General features: G+C 38.9%; 2 protein-coding genes across 3 annotated transcripts in view; both read right to left on the bottom strand.

Annotated features, from left to right (window-relative positions):
- Positions 1-1,175: 1,175 nt before the first annotated feature.
- Positions 1,176-12,957, bottom strand: part of LOC110840741 (uncharacterized) — a 63,968-nt gene continuing 52,186 nt past the window's right edge. Inside the window, exons 27-30 of the mRNA XM_087340131.1 lie at positions 4,634-4,829; positions 3,382-3,672; positions 2,012-2,269; positions 1,176-1,401 (exon numbers count right to left, since the gene is read on the bottom strand). Of these exons, the coding sequence (XP_087196257.1) occupies positions 1,311-1,401; positions 2,012-2,269; positions 3,382-3,672; positions 4,634-4,829 (836 nt within the window). The 3' untranslated portion in view covers positions 1,176-1,310. The remainder of the gene's footprint in view (positions 1,402-2,011; positions 2,270-3,381; positions 3,673-4,633; positions 4,830-12,957) is intronic.
- On the bottom strand, positions 6,127-12,305 carry LOC147871155 (uncharacterized). 2 transcript variants are annotated; one of them, XM_087340361.1, is made up of 2 exons: positions 11,582-12,305; positions 6,127-7,917 (listed from the first exon to the last, which is right to left on the bottom strand). In XM_087340361.1, the coding sequence occupies exons 1-2, from the start codon at positions 12,303-12,305 to the stop codon at positions 7,703-7,705; spliced, it is 939 nt and encodes a 312-aa protein (XP_087196487.1). In that variant the 3' UTR covers positions 6,127-7,702. The 2 variants fall into 2 exon arrangements, with proteins under 2 accessions (XP_087196487.1, XP_087196488.1); XM_087340362.1 differs by having other exon boundaries at positions 6,127-7,911.

Raw genomic sequence — 12,957 nt, 5'->3', positions numbered from 1 at the left:
TTTGGACTTTTGAAAGTTGTTCTTCATGGTTATTGTTGACCTAGTGCGATCCAAGGCCATTATTGTAGCCAGGATGGTGGAAGAACGGGGATATCCAGGTCTGGTGGCAAAAGCAGGGGAGAGCTGGGTCCTGGGGTAAAGTCTTTAGAGACGCAATCACTGGCTGCATTGCCCAATGAAGCAAGCATCCTGGAAAAGAGGAGGGCTGGGTGATAAAGCTGAAGGGTTTAAATCATCTTGATTTGGAATGGGCATTGGGACAAAAATTATGGTAGGAATAACAATTAATGTGTCCCATGAATCAAGATGTTATATAAATATTAAAGCTTATTATTTAATAAGAACCTGTGTTCAGCTATAGATGAAACTTGAAAGGAGAAAGGCTCTTCTGGAGAAGAGTTGCATTGTCATGACTTCTAGTGTCAATTATGATAATGTTACAGTGAATTCTGATGGTGAGAACTTTTTCTCAGAAACTTACATTGTTTCCAGAAGACAATTGTGGACATGCAAATAACATTAAGAGACTTGTTATTCAGAAAGCCTGGGAACTGAAGTTTTTATTTCTGTATGCAGAGGAACTTTAATGCAGGCAAAATAAAAAATTAAAGTATTGAACTTAAGTCAAATTTGATATGGTAGCTCTTTTTTCCAATACCATTAGTTCTTGCAACTGCAGAATCTGTGTTTAATTTGAATGAATTTGCAAATGCCACTTCATTTTGTATTCAGTGTCTTTTTTCTTTCTTTAAATAAGAAAATTATCCATGTTAGGGATAATTTAAAGTTACGAGAATATTACACGCACATAAAAGTAAAACTCCCCAATTCAAGCCATGGACGTGCATGGGAGAGAGGTGTAGCTCCTACTTGTTTTTGAAGTTGGTAGTAGATGAAGACGAGCTGTCAGATTATGCCCCCAGTCGCTCTTTACCCTGGGGGAAATGACCTCCTAGCAATCGCTGTATAGGAGTCTGGGTGGGCATCACAGCCACTCTAGATGCAGAGGCTGGAAGAAGTATCCTCTGCATCCGCTGAGGATTGAACCCCAGTTATTCAGCATGTAGTCAATTGAGTCAGTTACTATGCTCACTGTGCTACGTAAATATACAAAATGAAGTGGTCTGTTTTATGTGGTGAAATTATTTTGTTCTTAACAATGACAAGGCTAAGAGTTTCACAGCAAATTGTGTTGTATTTTTATCATCTTATATGAAAACATGAATAATGGCAGGACTCTTATTAATTTTGAAAGTAATTATCTACACCCAATAGTATTTCCATTTTGCTGACTTGAAGAGCTGTAGATGTCACATCACCATGTTGATGGTAATCCATGTTAAGGTGGCAAGTAGAATAAAGCGTATTGTGTACACCAAAGTGTAATGTGCAATCTTCAACCTGAAAACAGAATGACAGCATTATTGTTCTAAGTTCTCATTTCTGTAATCCTTTTCATGAAGTTACTGCCACTTTTACACAAGTAACTCACAGTTTGTGTTACTTTCACTACAACAATGTAGCTTTTAAGTGGGTTATTAGTGTCATTACTGAACTGCAGGTGCTTTACCCCTGGGAAAGGATTGTCGCACCCATTGGATAGTAGGCTGGGTGGGGCCCAGAGCCGGTCTGAACGCAGTGGCTAGAGGAAAACTTCTCTGCCACCGATGGACATCAAATTCCAGTCGTCCAGCCTGTAGCTAGTAACTATACTGACTGAGCTATCCTGGCTCACTACATATTTCAGTACTTCACTTATATGAGATTGAATTACACAAAATATAAGACTGCAGTTTGTTCATTTCTTTGGTGTGTAACATTTTCCAAGTCCAGATTTAGGAGAGATTACTAAATGTTTTGAATAATAGAACAATAAAATGGCACTTGAATTGAACGTTATTTTTTCTACTGCTACTTTCAATTCACGGCCATCTACGATAACTAATTTTTCAACTTACCGCACTGGTATTTGTATTAGTACACTACAGCTTATTAAACATTTTGGCTGTACCTTCTGTAGCGTTTCTTTGCATCTTCTATCGTGTCAGTGGTTTCCTGTGCTACATAAATGCGCAACCCTTGCATAGAATCTCTGAACACAGACTGCCAATCAATGTTAGCAATGTTGAAGTCAAAGAGCTTTTGATCCTCAGGACTCATCCTTTTCCACAAAGTCTGCACATTGTCGTTTGTGAACTTCCACTGTTGGGTGGAGAAGTATGATATCACATCAACAAACTTGTGGATCTTCTTGTAAGCATTCCATAATCTGAAAGAAAACAAGAAGTTACTAAAACTGTTATTATGAAAGACTCTTGGGTTAGAAGCCACGTCAATTAGCTGAATGGTGAATAAACCAAACCTTCATCCAACGTTTTGAGAACAATCTTTGCTTTCATCCTCAGGGATGCTGCTAACAAATCTGGTCCTTTTTAGCGTGCTTGCCGATGAGAACGTTGGCCGAAGATATGGTTTATTCACCATTCAGCCACCTGACGCAGCTTGTAACCTGAGAGTCTTTGATCAACTCCAGTCGCCACGAAAGCTTCACTTTATACATGAAACTGTTATGTTTGTATAAGTATTTTTTTATGTTTATTCCAGACAACAGATCAAATCCTAATGACGGGGATGGAGGTGGTCCTTGAAATGTTTATTGTTAACCAACTGATATGACTGTCAGCCTGAGAAGATTTTACTGATGGAACTGGTTTAACATAATGGCACAACTTATATGAGTGGCAGGATAACTTAGGGGAATTGAAGGAAACTGTATGTTGACAATGTCACTATCTTCCATGGTTCCTGAATCACTGATATTGTTGAACACAGGTTGCAAGTTTCTATAAGGGATCCATTATGGTGGGATGGAGAACGTATTTCTTTCTCTGCAGCTGTGGTCTGTTCAGAATACTAGATGATGAACAAAATCCAGGAACTGGGTAATACTAACTGTAAAACATCATTTACAATTGGCATTGGCCTTTGTTTCATATTGACCCTCACATCTGTAATGATCAAGGTGTACCCATTATCATTTTCAGAGTGCACAGTAATGTAATAATTGTGTAATTGCATAGATTACTGTATTTATAATTTTTATTGAAAATCAGCGATGTAAGAATTAAGATTTAGTATAAGAATCAGTTCGAGATACATTGTAAAATGTTATAAGTAATAGTAAAATGTATTTTTTTCACTTTTTGGCTTGCTGGTTTCAAAATCGGCGTTATTCTGAATCAGCGCAAATTGAACCGGTGCAAATCGAGGGCTACTTGTACATTTTAATATTACACCTTTTTGATTTATGGAACTTAAATTCTAATTTTGTACACATGTAGGAAGTTGAAAATGCTGGTGTGGAAACCTACGCATACTTACATTGGTTTTTTCCCAACAAGTCTGGCTGCAGTATCCACAATGAGAGCTGGCAGGAAGTGCAGAAATATGGCATACAAATTGTGCATGATCTTATATTTATTAAGTGTCAAGCAGTAATACCACAGCACTCTCATAGGTGAGTATTCTTTCGTGCCTTCATTAAACTTCATAAACTGAGCCCATGTGAGAGGATTCTGAATTGAAGATACATAGTTCAAGATGGGAATATCATCATCTGGACCTGGAAGGTTCCCTGTTTGTTTTTCAGGTAGATATTGCTGTGATTTCAATCTATGAAACAAACAAAAACACTATATATTTATAATTTGATAAGGTTGGTTGTGCCCTTGTGAGTTGATTCCTCGCACATACGTTTGTTATTATTCTATAATGGTCCTCAATATTATGCACAGCAATCCCTTGTCAGCCAGGTGCTTGCCAGTCACAGATTTCAAATATTTTGCAGTCCACTTTTATGTCCATTTTTCAAGAACATAATCTCTGCAGTTGGCAACGGATTGCTGTACACTTTTAGAGCACTTTTTTGTGTTCTTTGTACAAAGTGCATGAAACACATTTCTCAAATATCCTCAATCTTTCTTCTTCCCTTGTGGTGAGATCACTATTTTCACACTGGGGTAATGTATCAAGTGAGAAAAATATGCTTACTATCACAAGATCTCCACTACATTCCTGTTGTAAGTATTGGTAATTACAAACTCCTGGGTAAACGTTAAAAGGGTCCATGAGATGATATTCTGCTGATCAATAAAACTGTCATAGTTGAATTGCGTGAAATGTTAGGTTCTCATGGTGACAATATATTGATTGTGGTGTTCTGGGTTGAGATGCCATGTAGTCATCCAAGTTGTTGCCAGCTTTTTAGAGGAATGTAACACCATCTCCCTTCCTCCAAAATGTTGGCAGCCACCTGCAAGACTAGATGGAGTCATCCCAGAAGATCACAGTTGACAGTGTTGAACTCATTACATCCATTTTTCTAATGTGACTGTAACCATGGAGGAAACATGATGAATTAAAATTTGTGTGTTTAAAGAAATGATCATCATGACTGAGTGGTTAGCATTTCTGTTTCATATTCAGGAAATTTTAGGTTCTAATCTTGGCTCAGAAATTAGCTGGTTTTCCTCAGTTCCTCCAGTAAAATGCAAAGGAAGTACTTTAAATTAGGCCATGAAGGAAGTTTAAGATAATACCAGTCAGACACCTGTACAGGCACATGATTGTTTACCTGTGTTGTGTTGCTACATCCCAAGCAGCAGCTATCGTCACATTAATAACCATATCGACAGGAACCACTTCTGCCAACATATCTTCATTACAGTGCATGGTCCTTATGAGTCCAGCCGCAGCTCCTACCACAACTCCAGTAGCTCCATAAATGTTGTTGATCCAACCAGGGAAAGGTTCACGTGCGGTACTTATCACTATAAAAAAGCAGTCTTATCAGTTTACTGGCCTCATGTGCAAATGATTGTGGTGTTGTAACTAGCATATTCAAGAATTATGTTCATTTCTGCGATATGAGATCAGGTACACTACATGACAGTGATTTTTGTACTGTAAACATTTTTGGATTATGCTCTAAAATAGGGAAATGATTTAGCAGAATATCATCTTTAAAACCATACAGAATGTGTGAACATTCTTCAATCTGGAAAGTTATTTACCTTTCCCATTCATTAATTTTAATTTTTAAAAGATAGTGTAATTGCGTCATATTGTGAATTTTCTAACAATTATTTATTTTAATGTCTTATCACAATATTTAAAATTTCTTATAATTAAGATAATAAAATATCATTGATGTTTCATATCGATTGATCGATTTACATTTTGGAACATCCTTTACACAACATGTTTCAGTTTTTATAAAACCATCATCAGGTGTATAATATTTACGAACTTAAAATTCAAATATGATTCCATTTTGTAATGTTTCATGCCATTTGTTTTTCAATTTTGGGCGAGGTGTTGTCTTTTCTTAAATTTTATCAGATGTACATATCGGTCTGTAAGTAGAAGATTGAAAGAAACACCAAAGAGTTTGAAAGAATTTATAAAAGAATTTAGAGAATAAAATGCAAAATATATAAATTATAGTTAGAAAGTAGCAGTAAAATATAAATAAAAATATAAAATAAAAGTAAATCTAAAATAAAACATACCATAGTGTAGGAGTGATTGTTCCGATATGTCCAGAAGTACTACTGTCATCGTATAGGTGTGGGTCAATACTGACTCTGGTTGTTTGTGGAAGGAGTAAGTGAAAGGTGGCTGTCGGGGTTGGGGTTAATGATCTGTAGTGCATTGAAGATGGGGTTATTAAGGAGTATGTTATTGTCATTTAGACAAATGTTTTGTTTATATGTTTGTTGTATGTAATATTTTTCTATTGTATTCCTATGTTTTTTGTTTTGTACTATTTCTAATATGTCCATTGTTTCATTTATTGTATTATATGCATGTCCTGTATTTAGAATATGTTTTGCGTATGCAGAACTGTCTTTATTGTGTTTTATGGCTGCAATGTGTTCTTTGTATTGAACCGATAGCTGCTCCTCCTCCTGTCCATTTGCTACCATTTATGAACCATCAGCTCATCCGGTCCACCTAATACTCGCTGACTCGGTTGCTCGTGTATTCTACGCCCCGAGATATTCGTGGGGAAACCAAGGAGCATTGAAGGCAGTTGAACATAACAATCAATTAATTAAATCCCAATCAATTTTGAAGTTAAACAAACAAAAATGAATTTAATGTGAAAAAAATGATAAAAAGGCAAGAATTACAAAAAAAGAAACTGTGTTACAAAAACAAGAATACAATTAATCTTTCGGAAGATAATATTAAAGTTACACAAACATACGCCCAAGTGTGTCCATACTTGATGGCAGCCACACCTTCAACATCCAAGAAAAACCATTCTCAATTTAAAACAGAATACTACGTAAGGCCCCCCTTAAACATTTGAATGTTTGTAGGCGCAGTTGGCTACCCACAAACTCCCCTTTTAGCCGCCAGACCGGCTTTACACTGATATCAACACAATTAATTCATCACCTCGTACACTCGACCACAAGTAAACTCAAAATACCTAACAAGTATTAATATGTGGGTCGCAGTGCTTTCACCAACTAACAACAAAAGCTTCCATTAGCTTTTTTTGTTACAAAGACCAATTTCCCTTTTTGGTCTGTGACAACGTTAAGAAGATCAAGTTCCATTTTTCTTGATCAAACCTCTTTTTCTGAACCTCACACGGATTCAACTTAACACTCTCCTCACTTGACGTTACAATCTCCGACTGCACTCCAGCCTGGGATTCCCATCCAGACAAAGAGCGGTCAAGTGGACGCTAGCCTCTCACCAGGCATAGCCTCGTTATCACGCGGCTTGCTACGCAGTAGCTCGTGATCAACTTGGTATTTCCCCCGACTTATCACAGTGCTAGCCTCGCGACAGGTGTCCAATTTCACTTATTGCAAGACCCCACACTTTTCTCGTGAATGACAACAAATCAAAAATACACTTTTGAAACACAAAAAAAAAAAGAGAGTAATAGTGATAAAAAAAACAAAATAAAATACTCGTCAACCTATAGGATGAGACATATGCATATCGCACTGGGCCACGCCCGACCACAAGTATTCGATACTTACAATTTCCATTTACTCATAAAAAAAAACTCACACCAGAAAATAACTATATACACAAGCTGCAAATTCCGTCGACCATCGTAATAAGCATATCAGACTTAATTTTGAACCGAAATAGAGAACCAAGAATTTTGAAGCCAAACGAAGCCTAACGCACGTCTCCTTATGATGAGAGTCGAACCGGAAAAAAGAAAGACCCAAGCCAGGTCAATCCTAATCACGCGTCTTCCCGAGCCTGAGACATGGAGAGGGGGGGAAAGAAGCTAATTGGTTCGTAGTGACGTAAGGGAACATAGAGGATTATGCTAGCTGGATCATCGTCTTGCGGTACTTCACCTTCTCGTGGCCAGCCAAACACAGTTCAAGCGCCGGCTGCCAGAGGTCATTGAGGCCCTGAACCTTAGAACGGTTCAGTATCCCCCCCTTCATCTAAGAAAAACTTGAACAAGTTTTTCGTCACACTTTTTTCCACCTCCGAAGAACATAATCACTCAGATGTTGAAGGATCCCAAAGGATCGAGCACTTAGTGAAAACTAGAGTCCACCATGGCCACAAGTAGCCCCAGTTTCACAACCACCACCAGCCAACGGATTTGCGCCCCCTAGGACATGCACAAGGTAGAATTATTTCCAGAGCCTTATCAGTAGAGAGTCCATCTCCCGACCAGCAGGAACGCCTCACTCACTGACAACTCCTTCTTCCATCTCAAGCCGAAGTGTTTTACAGATGTTACTTGAATGTTCTCCAGGGCAGGGTTCTCCACTTCATCGCAGTATCCAGTCTTAATTTGACGATCACCAATCCAGCCAGAGGGAAAGAAAAAAGGAACACGGAAATGTCTCTCAGCTCCTGCAACTAGGAAAACCTTTATAACAAAATACACCCACATGCTCATCTTCACTCATACCAGGTTACATCCATTCCACATACATATTAAATCATTATCTATAAAAAAAATATCTATATAGGTTGACTTAATAGACATTGGATAACACAACAAGAATTAATAATATACTACATAATTCCTAAAAATACAATACAATACAGTTGTGCATTCACGATTTCTTTTCATCAGTCACCGGGAAAGAACTTTTTCAACTGCGAAACATGGGCCTTTCTCACAAAGACTCCAGTGTCAGGATTCGCTAGTTGTACCGTCACAGCAGTTAAGAATTTTGCTACCACTAGCGGAACAGACCATATGTTCTCAAGCTTCGCGGAGCGTTTCAACAACTTGGAGCTGGTGGGGTGAAGCCTCACCAATACCAGATCTCCCTCCCTGAATTCAGCCTGCCTCCTAGACTGATTATACCTATAGGCTACTCTCTCTCTAGCCTTCCGAAGGTTGGACAGGGCATCAGCCCAAAAATCTTTCATCTCGACAGAGTCTTTCTGCATATCTAAGTCGAACAATTCCCATTTCAACCCGAGGGGATGGTTTAATTCTCGACCAAGAAACAATTTCGCTGGAGTGGCTCCAATTGACTCATGCCAGGCAGAGTTGAATGCCATGGACAAGGATGGGAGGTTCTCATCCCAGCGTGTGTGTTGAGAATGATGGTAAATTTTCAACGCAGCCTTTAAGTTTCTATTAAACCTTTCCACCTGGTTGGCTTGAGGGTAATATGGCGACGTTGTTACATGTTGAATCCCCCAAGAGAAACACATATTATAGAAAGCTCTGGATTTAAAGACAGTTGCATTGTCTGAAACAATACACTGTGGAATCCCATAGCAAGGAAAGAACTTCATCAAACAGCTAACAACAGCTTCAGATGTTATCTTCCTCACGGGGTACAAAGACACAAATTTAGAGAAGCCATCTAAGACCACTAACATGGCAACATTTCCCTTTCGAGTACGAACGATGGGTCCAACAAAATCAATGAATAATTTTTCCATGGGTTTTGTAACCACTTGACTCTGGTGTAATCCGACTTGAGTATTTCGAGCAGGTTTTGCTCGTTGGCAAGCTTGGCACTTCCTCACGTAATCAAGGACATCTGCCCTCATACCTTGCCAATAGAACACGTTAGAAATGCGACGCAATGTCTTCGTCATCCCTAAATGAGCACTCAAGGTGGAGTCATGGAAATACTCGAAGATCATAGGTTTCAGAGATTCAGGAACTACCAACCGCCTTTTTCCTTTTCCTCTTGAAGGGAAATAGACCAAGGTATCATTATGTAGGTTGTAATTTCGTATACTTGGATCTGATGCAGCAATCTTTTGACGCATCTCTACACAAAATGGATCTTTCAATTGATGCTCACGAATAGATTGGAAAGCTGCCGGAAGATGTTGCAGTATCAGACCAGAAAATTTAGCATCAGTTGGCACTTCTTCATATTGCCTAGTCAGGCAATCAGCCACCACATTGGTTTTTCCAGGGATATGACAAACCTTGAATTTAAAAGGAGTCAAACGCAAAACCCACCTGCCACTTCGACCTAATTCTTTCACATGTCTCAAGAGCCAAGACAAGGCTTGATTATCAGTGTGTAAGGTGAATTCCTTGTGCTCTAAATAGGCACGATACTTCTCACACCCATACACAACAGCAAGACATTCCTTCCCATAAATGGAATACTTTCTTTCTGCTAGGGACAACAAACGACTAGCATAAGCTATGGGAGCTAATTCACCATCACGTTTTTGATGTAAAACAGCCGAAATAGCGACATCACTTGAGTCACTTACTAAAACGAACTCTTTAGAAAAATCAGGAACCTGCAACACAGGTGTTGACAATGCTGCTTTCAGCTGGTCGAATGCAGTTTGCTGGCTCTCACCCCAGACAAATTTAGCGTTCTTACGCTTCAACGCGTGAAGGGGCTCCGCTAATAACGAGAAATTCTGCACAAATCGTGCATAGAATCCTGCCATTCCAAGGAAACGGCGGACCGCCTTTAGATTTTTAGGCGTTGGAAATTTTTGAATTGTTTCCACTCGCTCGGGCAAAACCTTCACTCCTTGAGCCGACAGAGTATGTCCCAAGAACTTAATCTCGGACTGGGCTAAATGAACCTTGTTGCGATTTAACGTAAAACCTGCTTTTTCCAAGCGTCGAAACACTTCCTTTAAGTGTTCAAGATGTTCGTCGAGATTTTGAGAATAAACTACCAGATCATCCATGAAGTTATATACGAATTTCAGTTTAATATCGCCAAACAATGAATCTACCACTCGACATAAAGTTTGACAACCCACACTAATTCCCATGGGCAATTTAGTGAACTCAAATAAACCAAAAGGAGTACAAAAGGCAGTAGCCTTCCTGCTTTTCGAAGACAATGGAATTTGGTAGTAAGCAGAATTTAAGTCTAACACCGAGAAAACTTTAGCATTGGAAAAGGTATCAAAAGCATGCTCAACAGATGGCATAGGGAAAGCATCAAAAATGACCTTTTTGTTCAACAAGCGGTAATCAATCACCATACGGTGAGATCCATTTGGTTTTGGCACCAAGAAAGCGGGACTAGCATATTGAGACTGACTTCTCTTCACCACCCCTTTATCTAATAAATCTTGAACAGTTTCTCGTAAAATTTTTAATTTTGGCGGAGCACACTGATACGGCCTACTCCGAACAGGAACCTCATCCGTCAAATCAATGTTACATACCATTCCCTTTACGGTACCCAATTTTTCCGAAAACAACTTGGGAAAATTTGACACAACATTGTCTACCTTCTCGTCATCAAACATAGGTAGACACGGACATACTAACTTGTCAAAAACATCAACAGAACATGGCAAAACATTAAACTGCTTCCTGCAGGATTCCAAAGGTAAAAATTTAAATTCTTTATCAGGAGCAAAACCAAAACTATAACTATGATTTGCAAAATCTAACCTTACTTTAGCATATGACATAAAGTCTGCTCCCAAAATGCAAGGCACTGGACATTGGTCAAAGATCAGGAACTTAAATTTCCAAGAAAAGGACTGAATTTTGAATGAACACACTACAGCCTCAGTCATTGTACAAGATTGACCACTTGCAGTAACACAACTATCTTGAACAGATTCTAAAGTATGATGAAGACCAAGTTGTTTCATACGCTCAAAGACATCTCGCCTAATGAAAGATCGAGATGAGCCAGAATCAAAAACAGTGGGCAAGCGCCATTCCTTAATGACCGCAACTACCCAAGGACTACTAACGTTACTTTTAGAAATTCTTGTATTCACTGGCTGGGTTGTCTTTGGCGTCCGGTTTCCAGCCTTCTTTCCTGTCTCGGCCGAACGCCTTCGGCGTTTCCCTGACTCCTAGGGTCAACATTACCACTAACCTGAGTCGACGGACAATTTCTAGCCATGTGGCCTATACCACCACAACGATAACATGTTACACGAGAATTTAATAATCGACCAGGGGATGTAATAACCATACTACTAGTCACAGGAACAACCTTGGGAGTTGGCCTTGAACTTGAGGTCCATCTACCTGCAGTATCTCGCTGCTTTTCAACCGCCACTGCTTCCGCTACAGTTGTAGCCAATGAAAACAACTCACCAATGGAAGTCGGCTTATCCGAAAATTGGAGATATGACCTCACCGACGGGTGAAGATTCTGAAGAATCCTATTCACCAGTAGAGTTTCTGGACCCTCATACCCAAGAATATCTGCTGCAGCTACGACAGCCATCAAATATTGGTTCAACTCTTCGTTCGCTGCCTGAAAACGATCAAGGACATACGAAGCCAAAAATCTCTCCCTTATCCTGGGAGGAAAGAAAGTTGCAATTAACTCAGCACGGAATGTACTCCACTCGGGCCTTCCAACCAAATATTTTCCAATGATTTGGGCCACTCTACCAGACGTTCTTCCCACAATCAATGACAAAAATTCAAAATCAGAAACTAATTTTAAATCATGAACTTCCTTAAGTTGAATCAGAAATTTTAAAATGTTTTCAGGATCAGTGTTAAGAAGCAATAGAACATTTTTCACAAGATCAGACACCACACGACTTCTCATCTTTCCAACAGTAGCCTCAGAATTTACTTGAATTGGAGCGGTATCCACCAGAGAACTAGAAGCAACACTAACCGGGGTAACTTTTTCCAACTTCACCTGAACTTCAGAACTTGAAGGCAGGATGGTCTCAATCTCAGCCCACTTATCCATTATGCGCGCCCTAATCTCCTCCAATGAACCACCTGCTGGTACGTTCAACTGCTCAGCCATTTGACTGGCTTGCTCCATAGTCAGACGACGAATCCACGTTTGTGGCATGTTGGTCACATAAAACACAAACAACCAATCAATATTATTAACACACTAGTCAGCAGTAAATCAAAACTTTGCCCAATATGGCACAACAAAACAATTTTTCATTAATCTAATTCACACAGAGTTACACAGTGAATTTTACAAAAACAAAAGTAATGAACATACAATTTTCTAGAAAAATTAATGATGAACAAAACTAATCTAACCAAATATTTATAAACCTTTAACAAACAAACCACGCTCTGCTACCATTTATGAACCGATAGCTGCTCCTCCTCCTGTCCATTTGCTACCATTTATGAACCATCAGCTCATCCGGTCCACCTAATACTCGGTTGCTCGTGTATTCTACGCCCCGAGATATTCGTGGGGAAACCAAGGAACATTGAAGGCAGTTGAACATAACAAACAATGAATTAATTAAATCCCAATCAGTTTTGAAGTTAAACAAACAAAAATGAATTTAATGTGAAAAAAATGATAAAAAGGCAAGAATTACAAAAAAAGAAACTGTGTTACAAAAACAAGAATACAATTAATCTTTCGGAAGATAATATTAAAGTTACACAAACATACGCCCAAGTGTGTCCATACTTGATGGCAGCCACACCTTCAACATCCAAGAAAAACCATTCTCCATTTAAAACAGAATACT

This window comes from Zootermopsis nevadensis, unplaced genomic scaffold, assembly GCF_977971745.1.
Source record: "Zootermopsis nevadensis isolate Lab colony 2312 unplaced genomic scaffold, Znev_1.0 Znev_ptg000061l, whole genome shotgun sequence".
NCBI classification, from domain to species: Eukaryota; Metazoa; Arthropoda; class Insecta; order Blattodea; family Termopsidae; genus Zootermopsis; species Zootermopsis nevadensis.
This window is presented reverse-complemented; position numbering and strand designations above follow the sequence as displayed.

Excerpts from the sequence above, each read along its gene's own strand:
- LOC147871155 (XM_087340361.1), bottom strand. The coding sequence starts at position 12,305 with ATGCCACAAACGTGGATTCGTCGTCTGACTATGGAGCAAGCCAGTCAA. Across the intron at positions 7,918-11,581 it reads GGATAAGCCGACTTCCATTG|TTGCAGGAGCTGAGAGACAT; the intron begins GTGAGTTGTTTT and ends AGGTTTTCCTAG.